A 15,354-nucleotide genomic window follows, 5' to 3' on the forward strand; every position below is an offset into this window, starting at 1 on the left:
GAATCTATCAAATAGCGCACCTCTACCTTTGTACAGTACTAATGCATTTAGTAATGCAATTATTTGTGCAATTTAGTGTGTTTCTTGTTTGAAGTGCAATAGTGTAAAATCAGGTTCTCTTCTTTAAAAGTGTGTTGTGTATTTGTGTGGTATAGGATTTGTGCAATATAGTTTTATTTGTGTTTTTTGTTAGCAGTAGGGTAATAGTGTAATAATTATATGTTTTATTTGTATTTATAAACTACAATTTGTTTCTTTGTCACTTTATTCATGAGTCTTTTTGTATATGTTTTTAGATGTATATAGTTTAAAATGTTATATTTATTTGAGTTGTTCCAAATGTCTGAATAAAAATTAGTTAGTACAGAATGGTGCTTTTTGGTGGGGAGCGGCGGCGGGTTCGCCAAGGGAGCCATACAAGCTAAAACCGCCACTGCTTACACTGCAATGTGTTGGGGACGACAGTTCGTACAGCGTATCTTACATAACCAAGTTTCAAATGCGTGTAGGTATTTGCTATTTATCAGAAAACAACTGGGCCGACAGACTCTTCTTTTTCTCCATTCACCCAGCGGGTTAGACGCCGGGCACCAACCACACCAGGAATCTTCTTCAGGTATTCAACGACTCCTTTGAGAGTGCTCTACTCCGAAGTTCAAAACTTCTGTTATTCGGATTCTTTTGAGGCTCACTGCAATCTTCCTATGTTCTTCAGAAATACGATTAATCAAAATAAGACCAGTATGACAGACTTTTCCCAGCGCATACCTCACCATTTCCCACATATGCATCCCAACAAGAAGCGATTCATTATCATTCATACACGTATCATCCACTCCAATTTTAGACAATTTCCTTTTTGTTATATTTTTCGCTACTGCTGTTGTCCATTCAGAACATTCGTCTTCACTTATTTTGCTTCGAACTCAGCACCGGCTTCCGACATCTTTTTCTTAAACCGGAGTCCTCCCCGGAATCGAACTGCGAGCCTTCCAAAGATTTGTATAACTAAGAGAACGCAATAGTTCCATCTCACCAGGGAGTCACCATTTTTGCAAAGTGTTGTAGAGAGATGTCAATGGCAATGACATATTAACCAATCACAGTTTAGGGGATTACTTGCGTTCATGCTCCAGAAACGGGCGAGCTTCTACTGAGATAGCCAACAGCGACCTTCGGTGGGGCTGTTCTGTACTACGGAAACAGACAAAGAATATATCTGTTATAGCAAACTTCTAGAAGTACATTTGCAACATGCACTATTATATGGACTCTCTGCATGCACCCTAATGAATTGACAACAAAACATGAACACAAAAGCGTAATGTAATGTTACAAAGATGATTTGCTAACCGAACGCATACTCCTATACACTAGATGGCGGTAATTCATAATGCACTGTTCTGTAACGACTCAACTCCAACAGTAGATTTAGTTTGACAAAAAAAACACGAGGAAGCATGTTCTCTTTCTTTCCAGGGATAATTTTAAAACAAACTTTCGGGAATTAACAAACAATGGTGCCTGTTCAATCGGTCGAAGATCAGATGAAAGCTGTACTAGACTGTGTGGTCACTGAGGATAAAATACCCACAGATGTCAGCACTACGTTAAAGCTTTTCATGAACAAACTTGATGAGTGCTCAAGGTAAATCTTGTTTACAAGTGCCTAATGTGTCTTATTCATTACACCGATTCGGTTGCAAAATGTTTCTTAAACAGAATGAAACAGGAGGGACCTACCTGCATTTCTCTAATAGAAACTGTCGTTATGCTCTGATGCTTCTGTTTGGTGCTAAAACGTTAAACTGTTTCCATAATGAATACATCCCTGATGTTTGTATAACAATGCATGTGTGGGAATGCATGTACTACTGCCTCTGCCAAGAAATCTGGGCTTTCAGGTGGTAATGCATTCACATCACAATAACCACAGGGTTGTTGATTCAAGCCCTGCAGCGATTGTTCTATCTCTGTCACTACACTGGTGGCAGCAGTGGGATAGTCCCTGTGGTGTCACGGAGTTGCTGGTTCCAGCTCCACTCCGACTGTTCCCATTTCCAACCAATTAGTACACATTCATTGTTTACCTTCGGTGTCATTCATCTTCATGACATGTTGTCTGTCTCTGAACAGGAGCAACATAAAGCGATGCAAAGAGCGTAGTCTGGAGGAGGCAGGCCAGCTGCTGAGGAAGATCCCAGTGAAGCAGCTTCAGTGTTTAGAGGAGAGGCTCCTCTTGCCACTCATCAGGCTACTCGTCGCCATGCAGATGCAGATGTTTAACATCGCCAGTCGCAAATTAGACCAGGTCCAGAACAAGCTCTGTCCTTTAGAAGTTATGTTTTCAATGCTGAATAACTAAAGTGCTATTCTGAATATGTATTTGATCATGCCATTACAGATGTTACAACATCTGGCAGAAGTCAATCGTTTGCTGGTTTTTCGAGAAATCCAACACTGTTTGTGCACTATTGTGGGAAAGGATCAGGTATGTGTATTGTTCTAAAAATAATCCATGGTTAGAAGTATTCTTTAGCAATGTGATAATGTTTAATGTTAATGTTTCAGCATCTTTTCTTTTCAGGCATTATCCATTGGGGACCTCCAGATAGGTTAGTTGTGGATTAGAATCATCTTGAATTGTTCTTTGTTTTAGTGTGAGTGGCATTGTCAATATTAACTATTATCTTTTTGGCCTCATTTTAGGTGCCAAGTGATCTCCTGTGTGTGGTTTGTGTTTGCAGCTTGCATGTTCCTGGAGGACAGCTCTATTGGTCGTGAGCTGTGGCGAGAGGCCTGCCCTTCCTTGATAGATAAAGTGGCTGAGTTATTCCCTGTAATACTGGAGCAGGAGGGTTTGAGAAATGGACCACTGTGTTACCAAGCTGTCAAGGTAAATACTCTATATGCACTTTATCAACCTTTAACTTCCTTGCGCTTGTCAACAAAATTGTACTTTTCTTTTTTCATTTTTCATTCATTCATTTGAAGCACTGTTCAGAAGACGTCTTGTCACTGAACTGACCTGTGAGTTGGCTGTGTTAGTAGGTGTCTTACTGGGACATGTCCCTTCAGGTGTGTTTGCAGGTTTTTCAGCTGTTGCCAGGTGAGGTGGCCCCTCTGGTGTGGGAGAAGGAACAGGGGAGTTTGGCAGTGCAGAGCATCCTACAGTCTCTAATGGACATCATCCTGGGACAGGTCTGTGTTTGACATCGATTCAGGTTAAATCCCAAATTATTTTGAATAAATATGATTCAGGTTTGCCAGTCTGTTCCATTACCGGGATCACCCATATGTAAAGATTATGCATGCATGACTCTAAGTCGCTTTGGATAAAAGCGTGTGCTAAATAGCATTTTAAAAATGGTATTACTATATTACTTGTTTCCTCTGGGTGCGGGCAGTGCTCCAACAGGGACACCCGTCTCCTGGCTGGCACCACAGTGGCCATGCTGATTAACACCGTACTCGAGGGAGGGGAGGGAGGAGCAGCTGCCTGGAGTCTGCTACAAGTCACTCACTCAGGTACACATTCAGGACTTTCATATTGTTGACATTGTATGTTGACTTTTATTGTTTACATTCTACATTGTTTACATTACAAATCATCACAACAAATATGAAGGATTTGAACCATAACCCTATGCATATAAGGACTGTGATGATTAAGTGTTTAAAAAAATCAAATAATATGCCACTGGTTGATGTGTGTTACTCAGAGCCGTGGCAGCTGTGTGTGGGTGGTCTCCAGGTGCAGTGCATCCCCCGCTCGCAGGATGGAGTGGACAGACTGGCTGTGAGCAGGGGTCTGCTGACCTGCTGTAGAAGGGGCATCCTAGTCAGTCAGGTGGACACCACAGGGGTATGTCACAGACTGCTCATGCTAACTGATATATCTTCTTCATTCGTTCTTATAGAATTCTCCTCGGCCAATCTAGAAAATGTGGTTTCTGATTCAAAGTTTTCTCTCTATTGCTTCAGACTTGTCTACTCCTGGGTGGTTTGTTTCCTTTGGTCTCTGCTTTGTGTGAGGAGAAGCTTGACTGTCACTACTATGTCTTTGAAGGTATTGTAAAACCAAACCAGTGTTTCTGTAAGTGCAAACGTAATGAAAGTAAGAAATACCTGAGTATCAAATCAACGTTTATTAAAGCCTATGTCTGATGGCAGTGTTAACACTGTGGCTGAAGAGTGTTAAGGAGTGTCTAGCTGAGATCTGGGAGGTGACCAGCGCTCCCCTGCTGCCCGATGACTCTAGCCTGAGACAACAACTCATCCAGGTCATCTGGGACAATGCTGAGAGTCCAGTGAGTTTCCAATCATCTCATTATTAATATAAATGGTGTTATACAGTGGGGCAAAAAAGTATTTAGTCAGCTACCAATTGCGCAAGTTCTCCCACTTAAAAAGATGAGAGAGGCCTGTAATTTTCATCATAGGTACACTTCAACTATGACAGACAAAATGAGAAAACCACATTGTAGGATTTTTTATTAATTTATTTGCAAATTATGGTGGAAAATAAGTATTTTGTCAATAACAAAAGTTTATCTCAATTCTTTGTTACATACCCTTTGTTGGCAATGACAGAGGTCAAATGTTTTCACAAGGTTTTCACACACTGTTGCTGGTATTTTGTCCCATTCCTCCATGCAGATCTCCTCTAGAGCAGTGATGTTTTGGGGCTGTTGCTGGGCAACACGGACTTTCAACTCCCTCCAAAGATTTTCTATGGGGTTGCGATCTGGAGACTGGCTAGGCCACTCCAGGACCTTGAAATGCTTCTTACGAAGCCACTCCTTCGTTGCCCGGGCGGTCTGTTTGGGATCATTGTCATTCTGAAAGACCCAGCCACGTTTCATCTTCAATGCCCTTGCTGATGGAAGGTTTTCACTCAAAATCTCACGATACATGGCCCCATTCATTCTTTCCTTTACACGGATCAGTCGTCCTGGTCCCTTTGCAGAAAAACAGCCCCAAAGCATGATGTTTCCACCCCCATGCTTCAAAGTAGGTATGGTGTTCTATGGATGAAACTCAGAATTCTTTGTCCTCCAAACATGACGAGTTATATTTTGGTTTCATCTGACCATATGACATTCTCCCAATCTTCTTCTGGATCATCCAAATGCTCTCCAGCAAACTTCAGTCGGGCCTGGACATGTACTGGCTTAAGCAGGGGGACACGTCTGGCACTGCAGGATTGGAGTCCCTGGCGGCGTAGTGTGTTGGTAGGCGTTTGTTACTTTGGTCCCAGCTCTCTGCAGGTCATTCACTAGGTCCCCCCGTGTGGTTCTGGGATTTTTGCTCGCCGTTCTTGTGATCATTTTAACCCCATGGGGTGAGATCTTGCATGGAGCCCCAGATCAAGGGAGATTATCAGTGGTCTTGTATGTCTTATATTTCCTAATAATTGCTCCCACAGTTGATTTCTTCAAACCAAGCTGCTTACGTATTGCAGATTCAGTCTTCCTAGCCTGGTGCAGTTCTACAATTTTGTTTCTGGTGTCCTTTGACAGTTCTTTGGTCTTGGCCATAGTGGAGTTTGGAGTGTGACTGTTTGAGGTTGTGGACAGGTGTCTTTTATACTGATAACAAGTTCAAACAGGTGCCATTAATACAGGTAACGAGTGGAGGGCAGAGGAGCCTCTTAAAGAAGAAGTTACAGGTCTGTGAGAGCCAGAAATCTTGCTTGTTTGTAGGTGACCAAATACTTACTTTCCACCATAATTTGCAAATAAATTAATTAAAAATCCTACGTGATTTTCAGGATTTTTTTTCTCTCATTTTGTTTGTCATAGTTGAAGTGTACCTATGATGAAAATTACAGGCCTCTCTCATCTTTTTAAGTGGGAGAACTTGCACAATTGGTGGCTGACTAAATACTTTTTTGCCCCACTGTATATATATATTTAAAAAAAATTGGAGGGGGGTATTTTATTAGGATCCCCATTAGTTGTTGCAAAAGCAGCAGCTACTCTTCCTGGGATTCACACAAAACATGTAACATGACATAATACAGAACATGAATAGACAATAACAGCTCATGGGCAAAGTATAGTAGTAACAATAACATCCCATTTCTCCTAACACATGCCCAGGTCGAGGGTGTGTCAGAGGTTGTGCGCAGTGCGTTCTGCCTGCTGCTGGAGATCTATGAGATGGACTGCCAGCGTTTTGGAGACACACAGAAGAACCTGCACATTTCCTTACTCCACCGCATAACCAAACTGCCCTGGGAGGCCAAAGCCAAATACTTCCCCCTCTGTTCACTGCTCCCTTATGTTGGCACTGACATGGTGAGTGTATTCAAAGTCATCTTAACCTTTTTTAAAGTGTATGTTCATTTGTGGAAATTGATTATAATTAATTTTCCGTTAACCCCTCAGGTGCTGGAGCAGTACTCCGAGCTTCCCAACCATCTCCTGAAGTGCATGTCCACCAATCATCTGTCCCCATGTGCCTCAGAGCTTTACAAGTGTCTGATCCAGAAGCAGCGGTGCGAGCTGTGTGAGGAACTGGCCCAGGATGCTCCTCCCTTGGAGCTGGATCTGGCCAATCAGTGGGCCAGGCGTTGGCGGACCACTCTGCTGGAGGCCTTGACCTCTGACGTGACCCTTCTTCAGAACAACAGCTCCAGCCACTTGCTGCCCTGGACTCTGCGTGTCTTCCCCGCTGCTGTGGAGCCCCTGCTGGCCCCTCTAGACCCTGCCTCTCCAGGGCACCTCCATGCCTGGGCCTGTGTGATGAGTGCCCGCCGAGCCACTTATGGAGGCTCCCCCTGGGCCCTGGAGAGTGGCTATGCCCTGGAGACTCTCCGTCTTGCCCTGGGATGTGTGGACGATAGAGTCCGCCTGGCCGCCCTCAACCTGCTATGCTGCAGCCCAAAGACCAAAGAGGCCCCGACGCCGGAGGAGCTGTCGACCATGAGGACCTTCATCCCCCAGAACCTCAACAGTGAGTCGTCACCGTTCCGCCAGCACCTTCAGGCGGGGGTGAAGAGGTTTCTGGTCCGGATCCGAGACAGCTGCCTGGCCCACCTCAGAGGACAGAAGGGAAAAAGGGACGGTGGTGTCAGCCTCACAAAGGAGACAGAGATGGCACTTGATCAGGGAGTAGGTGAGAGCTGTGAAAGTTTGAAGCACTAAATAATGGTTTTATTTCCTTGTCCCATCTAGCTGTGTGGTGCAATTTATTAATATCCTATTCATCCTGATCATTGTAGGGTTTGTGGACTGGCTGTCCCAGCTGACATTGTCCTATCTGGCACCAGGACACAGCTACCAGAGGAAAAAGACTGTCCTGCTGCTGCTGTCTGCTGTACTAGAGACCTGCACAGACACCTGGAGCCCAGACAAGAAGAAGGGCCAACCCCCAGGTCAGTAAAGGGGGTATGAATGAGATGGTTGACTTCATTCTGGGGCTTTAAAGCCTGTATGACGCAAAATTCCAAGAGGTTTTTGTTCCCTTTCTGTAGTTAACATGGCCTCTTTGATCAACTGGGCAAGGCTGAGAGGATGGTGGGATTTCTTCTCTCGATCAAAACAGCTGGTCCTTATTGGCTGTTTAGAGGATTCCACCAATGAGGTAGACTTAATACTTATGTTACAAATTCCATTTTTAATTTTTAATACATTTGTAAGTGACAGAAAGGATAAGTGAAATAATGTATTTTCTCTGCTCTATTTTCCCATGTAGATTCGGGAGCTCTCTGCGGGGTTACTGGTGAGATTTTTCCCACCTAGTTTTCTGGAGGACATTACTCCTGTGCTGTTCGGCCGAGCAGAACTGCTCCTCTGCAGTCCCCGTGTGCCGGAGGCTCAGATGGGAGCTCTGATCATCAAGGTCCTCCTCCAGAAGTAAGTAGACCTTAATTTCTACACACCCCACCTGTAGCCAGAGCTCTGGTCCTCGACCTCAGTGTTGCATGACCCCCTCTCCGAAGGTCTGGAGGTCAGTCTCATGTGCCCTGGCTGGACAGCCGTATCAACTACGTCAGTTCTGGGGACTCGAAGGCCTCTACTCTGGTCAGGTATCTACTCAAGGAACTCGAGCAGCATTACCTGATTGCTAAGGATGATATGATGCTTGCTGCAAGGACCAAACCCATACACGGTGAGACCTGTTGCATCATTGCTATTTCACAAAATTACATTTTGCAGCTATCTAACAGCTTGTATATAAATAATAATAATGTTGAATTCCAAAGCATTTGACATTGCAACCTTATTTGAGTGATGTATTTGTTTCAGGTATTTTGACTGCCCTAGAGAGGTGTATTCTAGAGGTACCTAACACCCTGTGTGATGTGGTCGATCACAGAATGACCATAGAGATCCTGGTTCTCCTGGAGAGGATCACTCTGCTCCTACTGGGTGTGCTGTATGGAGACCAGGATGCCTGCGGTGATGAGAAAGGTATCGCCAGGAAGGAGTAAAGAGACATCACACAAGAGATCGGAGAAGGGTACATTTGAAATGGAACGGTTGTCTCACCCCCGCCCTTGTCTTTTCCAGATATACCCCCATCTTTCTGTGACATGGGGAATGCCATCACCTCTCTGATAGGCCAGGTAGCAGGAGAGGACCAGGGGGAGGGGGATGAGTGTGTGCTGCTGTCTGAGGAACACAGTCTGGTCCTCACCTGCTGCTGGGTTTCCCTCAAGGTACTCTTCATCTTACCGATCAACACTCGCACTGACCACCCGGCTGCACATTCAAACCCATGTTCAGCACCATTAAGAAACACATTCTGGCCTTCAATAACTATTGTTGTTTTCCTTTTCAGGAAATAGGAATCTTTCTAGGTTCTCTGGTGGAGAGAATCCTTGCTCAGGCCAAACAGACAGAACCCTTCCTAACTTTAGAAGACCTGAAGAGGGCCTCTAAAGTGTTCAAGAACATTCTTCTCAAATGCCGCCACTGGGTAAAAAGGACATAATATCCATCTATGGGTCACAACTCAAAGCCTCCCTGGTTTTCTTGTCTCATCTTCAGTCCTGACATACACATTTCTATCCCCCAGGGGGCAGTAGAGGGCTGCTGTGTGGGCTTTACCAGGTTCTGTGCCTGTCTCCTGAGCAGCAGTGACCCAGAGCTCAGGGATATCCCAGCACACATGCTGAAGCAGGTAACCTCTGACCCAGGCCCTTTTGAGGGGGCTCATCCACACTGCAGACAGGGTTCTCATGGGGTAAAGGGCTTTCTGTAGCTTATGTTTTAGGTCCAGGCCAGTGATGTACCTTATCATTCTCTGCCAATTCATATCTAATTTTACCTGCAACAATAAATCTATGTTGCATGCATATTAAGCTAGTATGGTTAAACTGTGTGTGTGTGCGCTAACTGATATGGGGTTTTCTCTCCAGGGCCTAGAAGTGCTGCAGTCTCGCTGTACGTCAGTGACCCGGCGGGCGGCAGGGCTTCCCATGCTCATCCTGTGTGTGGTGTCAGCAGAGGAGGCCAGTAAGGCCCGGCCCCTCCTGGCCCACAGCATACACACCCTGCTGGACACAGCCAGGTCCCCTCTGCCCCAGGACTGGGACCAGACACTGGACCTGCCACAGGTAATACACATCATGAATTCACCAAAAGTTAGCCAGATTCTGAATGATTATTATACGCATGTACATTACCTACCACGTACACAGATGAGATGCACAGCCATCGAGATACACACATACCAATAGGATACTCAAGTCCAGGTCAGTTAGCATGCTGTCTAATGTTGGCTTTTCCCCTCCTCTCCACCAGGTGTGTGCGGTCCACACCCTGCAGGCCCTGGTACGAGGCTCTGGGCTGGGGGTGGCTGTGCTGCAGTTTGCCCCGGCTGTGGCCATCCTGTCCCTGACCCTCCTCAGCTCCCCCTGCTGGGCCATGAGGAATGCTGCACTGCAGCTCTACAGTAAAAAGACAATCTCTCCCTCTCACTACTGTAATGCGCACACTGAGGACAGAGCTCAGGTTTCAGTGTCATTTGTATTCTCTGAAACTGACCAGCTCAAACATTAGATCATATAGACCGGGAGAGAATCCATTAGGTTCACTTGCGCTGTCTGCTCCAATTTCTTTCATGTAGCGATCAGACATGCATGTTAAATTATTCATTTGTTATTGTGCTCCCTCTGACTGAACCCTTTCCCATGAACAGGCTCTCTGTGCTCAAGGTTGCTGGGTCAGCGCTCTGGAGGTGAGGAGGGCTCCACCCAGCATGGCATGTCTCCCCCCGCCTTCTTCACCCACTACCCTGCCCTGCAGCCCTTCCTCCTGGGGGAGTTGAGGGGGGCGGCAGAGGACTTGCAGGGTCCCTCTGGGGAGGCCCGGCTCCGCCTGCACCCCTCCCTCTACCCTGTCCTCACCCTCCTGGCCAAACTCCAGCGAGGGGTCCAAGACCAAACTGGGTGATTTTACTGTTTTGATGTCATTTATTTAATTTTGTCAAGCTAAGGAATCCCTTTATAGCTGCGTCTACTCAATGAAGCAGGTGATGATGTCCATGGGCCTGTTTAAGGATAACACACCTGTATTCTCTAGGTAGGCACACAATCATTTACAGTGTTCTGTGCATCTCCTTGCAGTATGAAAACTGGTCCATGAAACCTTTTGTTCCCAGCAGCACTCTGTCAGACTTCCTGATTCCCCTGCTCCAGCTGGCTGCCAGTCCCGTCTACAGTGTGAGGGTCATGACCTCCAAAGCATTGGTCGCCATGACGCCCCCCTGCCAATACGTGAGCACCCTTCTCCGGTTGACAGGAGAGCTGCCGGAGCCCCAGGACCCCAGCTGTCACAATCGTCTGCATGGACAGCTACTGCAGATCAGAGCCATCCTGGACAGGGGTCTATGCACACAACGGTGAGGGTTTACAGAGTAGAAAACAAACAGGGAAGGATTCTATGGAGACCATAGAGGTTCTATTTATTCTGTGATTAAGGCACTGTCAGGTTTTGTCATTTGTTTTGTTATTTCCCCAGTCCTCCCCCAGATGCACTGTGTGATGTGGTGGACCGTGTAGAGTCCAGACTGTGGTTGGTGACAGGGGCTCAGCACTGTCCCCTAGTGCGTGGGGCCTACCTGGGTGTGGCAGGCCTGCTGAGGGGGTTCTGCTCTCAGGGGTTCCTCCGCCAGATGAGGGATGTGCTCCTGTCAGAGCTCCACTCACCACACCAAAGGCTCCAGGTGCCCAACAGATCCTGTCTCTCACACACATGCACACACACACACCGTTCTTATCCAGAGATACTGTCATGATTTGTTATCCTTTTCATAATCTGGGTCCCACAATACTGAAAGTTTATGACATTCCATTTTACAGGTTGGGTCCGCCTCCTTCCATCAGAACGCTATCCACTTCCTCTGTGCAGAGCCCCGGTGGGCTTGCCAGGTGTGGGGGAGTTTCTCCACAGAGAGCTCTGACCTGAGGCTGTCATTGGTCAGTTGGGCGGCTGAAAGGCGGCGATGGAGTGGGACCAGCATGCAACAGGTGCTGCAGACGGCTCTGCAGGTGAGACATAAACACCCTGTCTAGACTAGAGAATGCTGGAAAAGTCACCCTGTCCAAAAATGTACCAACAGTTTTCAATGACTAGTTTTCAATATACAACATGAGGAATTCAAGGCACTAAAGATATGACTTTAACACAATGCTGCTTAGGGCTGAAATCAAGCTGAGAATTGTTTTTTTTTTCTCATGAAAATGAATGGGTGTGTATCAGCTCACATCCAACTCACTAAACAGGGTCAGGTAAATCTGAACTAGACCAATACAGTCAAGGATATCCATCCTTTTTCTCTGCTGTGTTGTGCGGTGGAAGTCACGGAAAATGTATGGTGTAAAAAGTACACTATTTTCTTTAAGAGTGAAGTAAGAGTAAAAAGTGACTCTTACTATTTATATTTTTGTAAAGATATCCCAAAAAATGACTTAAGTAGTACTTGAAAGTATTTTTGCTTTAGTACTTTCAAATACCACTGGGTAGAGCATGGCACTTGTAAGTTGTAACACCAGGGAAGTGGGTTGAATTCCTGGGACCACCCATACATAAAATGTATGTGCCCATGACTAATTCACATTGGATAAAAGCATCTGCTAAATGGCATATATTATTGTATATTCTAAAGAAAACATTATTTAGCCTTTTAATAAAACTCCATAGGCCCAATCAATATGCCTGTGTGAGTGCTCCTGTTTTTATACCTCCTTCAGTTTCTGGACAGCAAAGTCTTCACACCTATTAGCTGCCCTTTAATGACTTCACATTCCTGATTTGACAATGGTGACCTGACCATGCTGTTTTATGGGAATGGTGTTTAACATTGCTCTCTACTCAGGCCAACCTGAAGGAGGCGCTGTTGGATCAGAGTGTGGAGTACAGCAGGACATACCTGACAACTCTAATTGCCGTGATGACTCCTGGGGCTGACCATACTCTGTCCCAGGAGCCTTCCCCTTCTCCCCCCCTGGAGGGTCCAGTCCTGCTGGAGTGTGTGGAGCTGCTGCTGGGGGCCCTGGAGGGCCACAGAGGGGGGCCAGAGTTTCTATCCCAGGCCCTGTGTGCTGCCAGCCTGCTGCTCTCCCAAAGGTCAGCATACAGAATTCTGCACACTGCACTCATCTCTGTTTTGACATGATTTAATTTACTTGACAACAAGTCATTAGGGTGTCAGGTCCACAAAAAACATACTGAACATTCGCACATTTCTTCTCCCTCTGTCTCAGTCTTCAGACATCTCTGTTCCCTCGGTGGTGCAGTCTGTTGGAGGTCCACCGGGTGCCAGAGGCCCCTGAGGCTCTCAGGAGATCCTGTGCCGGGGCCCTGTGTCTGGCTGGGGCCCCCTTACTGAGCATGGCCCTGAGGGACCACACTCCTCTCCCTGTCTTCAGCACCAGGTAGAGATCTAGAGCAGGGTCGTAGGTTAAAAAGTAAATTACAGTATGCATGCTGACTTTGTCACAATCTGCTGCATAATGTCCTCTCCGTCTTTCTTCCTATGCAGGTTGATCAACACAGGGCTTTACCTGCTGCAGGACGAGAGCCAGCAGGTGAGGATAAAAGCGGCAGGTTTTGCCTCCACACTCTGCCAAGCCAGGAGAGGAGGAGGGGAGAGGAGCATGTACCTGATGCAGGTCAACCAGGCTCTGCCCTTCCTGCTGGAGCTGCTGCTGGAGGAATGCTGGGATAGTCCTGGTGCCCTGGAGGTGTTGCTGTGTCACATGCCCCAGTCTGACCTGAGCTCAGTCCTGAGGGAGGCCAGGGACACTGGGTGAGTCACAACACACACAGGCAGTCAACAAATTCATGGCATGTAGGCCGAGTGTCATTTGTTTATGTTGTTCATCAATCCCTCTCTGTTCCACAGGTGTGCCAGTCTCTATGAGCAGGATGAGGCCAACGTATTTGCAGAACCGTCTGTGATGTCAGCATGTCTGCTTCCATACCTGCTTCAGCTCGCTGAAAAGTACCCAGCATCCTCAGTGGTGGGAGAACGCCTGGGTGTATGGGCCAGGGAGAATGTTACAGACCTGCTGGAGAACCTCCGAGTCTGTAAAGACCTCCAGCCAGGTAACACACAGGCCAAGGACCACATACTTACTGATTGTGTCGGAAAGCACATAATAACACAATTATTGTGGCTAGTCATTAATATAATAGTTTCTTTAAAATGTTTACATGCTTTGCAAGAAGAACAATTTCCCTAATAATCCTGTTTACATGGACACATCTGAAATCAGGCTACCTGATGGGACTTAAATAAATGCTGAAAATCAGCAATCAAAATAAATGTTCTATTTTTGCGAAGCATATTTGATTCTGAGTTCGGGCATATAAAGTTTGTATGTGAACTATTTCTAAGATACTCGCACATAAGAGGGAGGCTTGCGCTACTGCTGCTGGCACATGTGCAGATCAAATACACAGCTGGAACGCTGATTTTAAGCTGTTTACATGTCCCAATGAAAGGTGGCTCAGAAAACCAGGTTTTAAGCAGTGTATGCTTACTTCGATTATGACCTCACTCCGATTTTAAGATAAACAGAGTCAAGTGTTTACTTGACTATTGCCATACTCTGCATACTTCCATAATCAGTTTAATATCAAATTATTAGTGTGCATGTAAACGTACTGAAAATGTCATGGCAGACAGGATTACGTGAGCTTAAAGGGATACTTTGGGCTTTTGACAATGAGGCCCTTTATCGACTTCCCCAGAGTCAGATGAACTTGTGGATACCAGTTGTATGTCTCCTTATGAAGGAAGTTAGAGGTAATTACGCAAGCCAAAGCTAACTAGAATTAGCGCAATGATTGGAAGTCTATGTGTATTTACTAGCACGAGACGCAAATTAGACATAAAAATGTTATCCAGAAGTTCATCTGATTCTGGGGAAGTAGATAAAGAACATCTTTGCCAAAATCCCGAAGTATCCCTTTAACTGTTCTTCCATTCTAGGTGACACCCTGGACCCGTCCTGGTTGGCCCTTCTCATGGATTCTAGTTTCCATGGCACCCTGTGTGGTCTGTGGGCCAGGGCAGCATTCCTCCTGCGGCTACTAGAAATGTCTGATGACCTCCGGCCCCTCTGTGATCCCGAGAGTTTACGTAAGAACATCCAGGAAGTTCACTGTGTGCTCCGCCAGAACGGTGTCCAGATGCCCGCTGCCTTTACTGCAGCTCTGACTGGAGACCTGCCTTGATGATACAGTAGTCTGGTCCACACTGTGACAACAGATTGCCTTAGTTCTCCTCTTTGACGATCCAAGTCCAGAATGAATGAATCCATGGATGCTGCATGAATGCCTACTGCAGCTACAAACAACGTGGGCATTGAATGTACTCTCTGTAGCTTCTGCACTACAGTACAGTAGCATTTGGCAGGCAGGTTCTCCAATTAGTTATGTAAAATAACTGACTACAGCCAGATGAATGCAATGATCAGATTACTTGCTGCTGCTGATGAGGCCTGCTAAGTATTGACCAGCTATAGAGAGCATCTCCTTACACCTACTATGCCTGAACTGAGAGTGTCTATACCGATCCAAAGAGCCTCTTAGAACATCTCTGTTGATACTATTGTGTATTTTATTTACTATGTTAATGCATTTGCATGTCTGTAATCAGGATGCAGCCATGATGCAAGTATTTTTGTATGATTTTAAAGGATGAATGTTTAATTTTATAGATTAAATAATCTATTACAGTGGGGTTGTCCTCTTTTCTGTAGGCTTTTATGTTTAGGATGTCTTTATCTGTTGCCCAACATTAAATCCCTCTGTGCTTGAACAAGGCCCCTCTGTGAATTCTCAGACCGGTTCCAGCTGTCTCAGTCCGGTTCCAACTGCTTCCGACCACTCC

The 15,354-nt window shown here is 45.9% G+C and overlaps 1 protein-coding gene across 3 annotated transcripts; it reads left to right on the forward strand.

Annotated features, from left to right (window-relative positions):
- Nucleotides 1-405: 405 nt before the first annotated feature.
- si:ch211-225b11.4 (thyroid adenoma-associated protein homolog) lies at nt 406-15,305 on the forward strand. Of its 3 annotated transcripts, none has more exons than XM_035785799.2 (31): nt 406-616; nt 2,137-2,311; nt 2,405-2,491; nt 2,588-2,615; nt 2,748-2,896; nt 3,079-3,201; nt 3,408-3,528; nt 3,723-3,865; nt 3,985-4,069; nt 4,174-4,310; nt 6,105-6,302; nt 6,393-7,122; nt 7,229-7,381; nt 7,481-7,590; nt 7,702-7,862; nt 7,949-8,118; nt 8,256-8,420; nt 8,520-8,668; nt 8,791-8,928; nt 9,028-9,132; nt 9,371-9,568; nt 9,756-9,906; nt 10,153-10,402; nt 10,615-10,854; nt 10,974-11,178; nt 11,315-11,503; nt 12,331-12,581; nt 12,719-12,889; nt 12,997-13,263; nt 13,360-13,562; nt 14,452-15,305. In XM_035785799.2, exons 2-31 carry the CDS (start codon nt 2,267-2,269, stop codon nt 14,694-14,696), a joined length of 5,367 nt encoding a protein of 1,788 aa, XP_035641692.1. In that variant the 5' UTR covers nt 406-616; nt 2,137-2,266; the 3' UTR covers nt 14,697-15,305. The 3 variants fall into 3 exon arrangements, with proteins under 3 accessions (XP_035641692.1, XP_035641690.1, XP_035641691.1); XM_035785797.2 differs by lacking the exon at nt 406-616 and adding an exon at nt 1,421-1,648; XM_035785798.2 differs by lacking the exon at nt 406-616 and adding an exon at nt 1,422-1,648 and having other exon boundaries at nt 10,618-10,854.
- Nucleotides 15,306-15,354: the final 49 nt, after the last annotated feature.

This window comes from Oncorhynchus keta, chromosome 14 (assembly GCF_023373465.1).
Source record: "Oncorhynchus keta strain PuntledgeMale-10-30-2019 chromosome 14, Oket_V2, whole genome shotgun sequence".
In the NCBI taxonomy this organism is placed as follows: domain Eukaryota; kingdom Metazoa; phylum Chordata; class Actinopteri; order Salmoniformes; family Salmonidae; genus Oncorhynchus; species Oncorhynchus keta.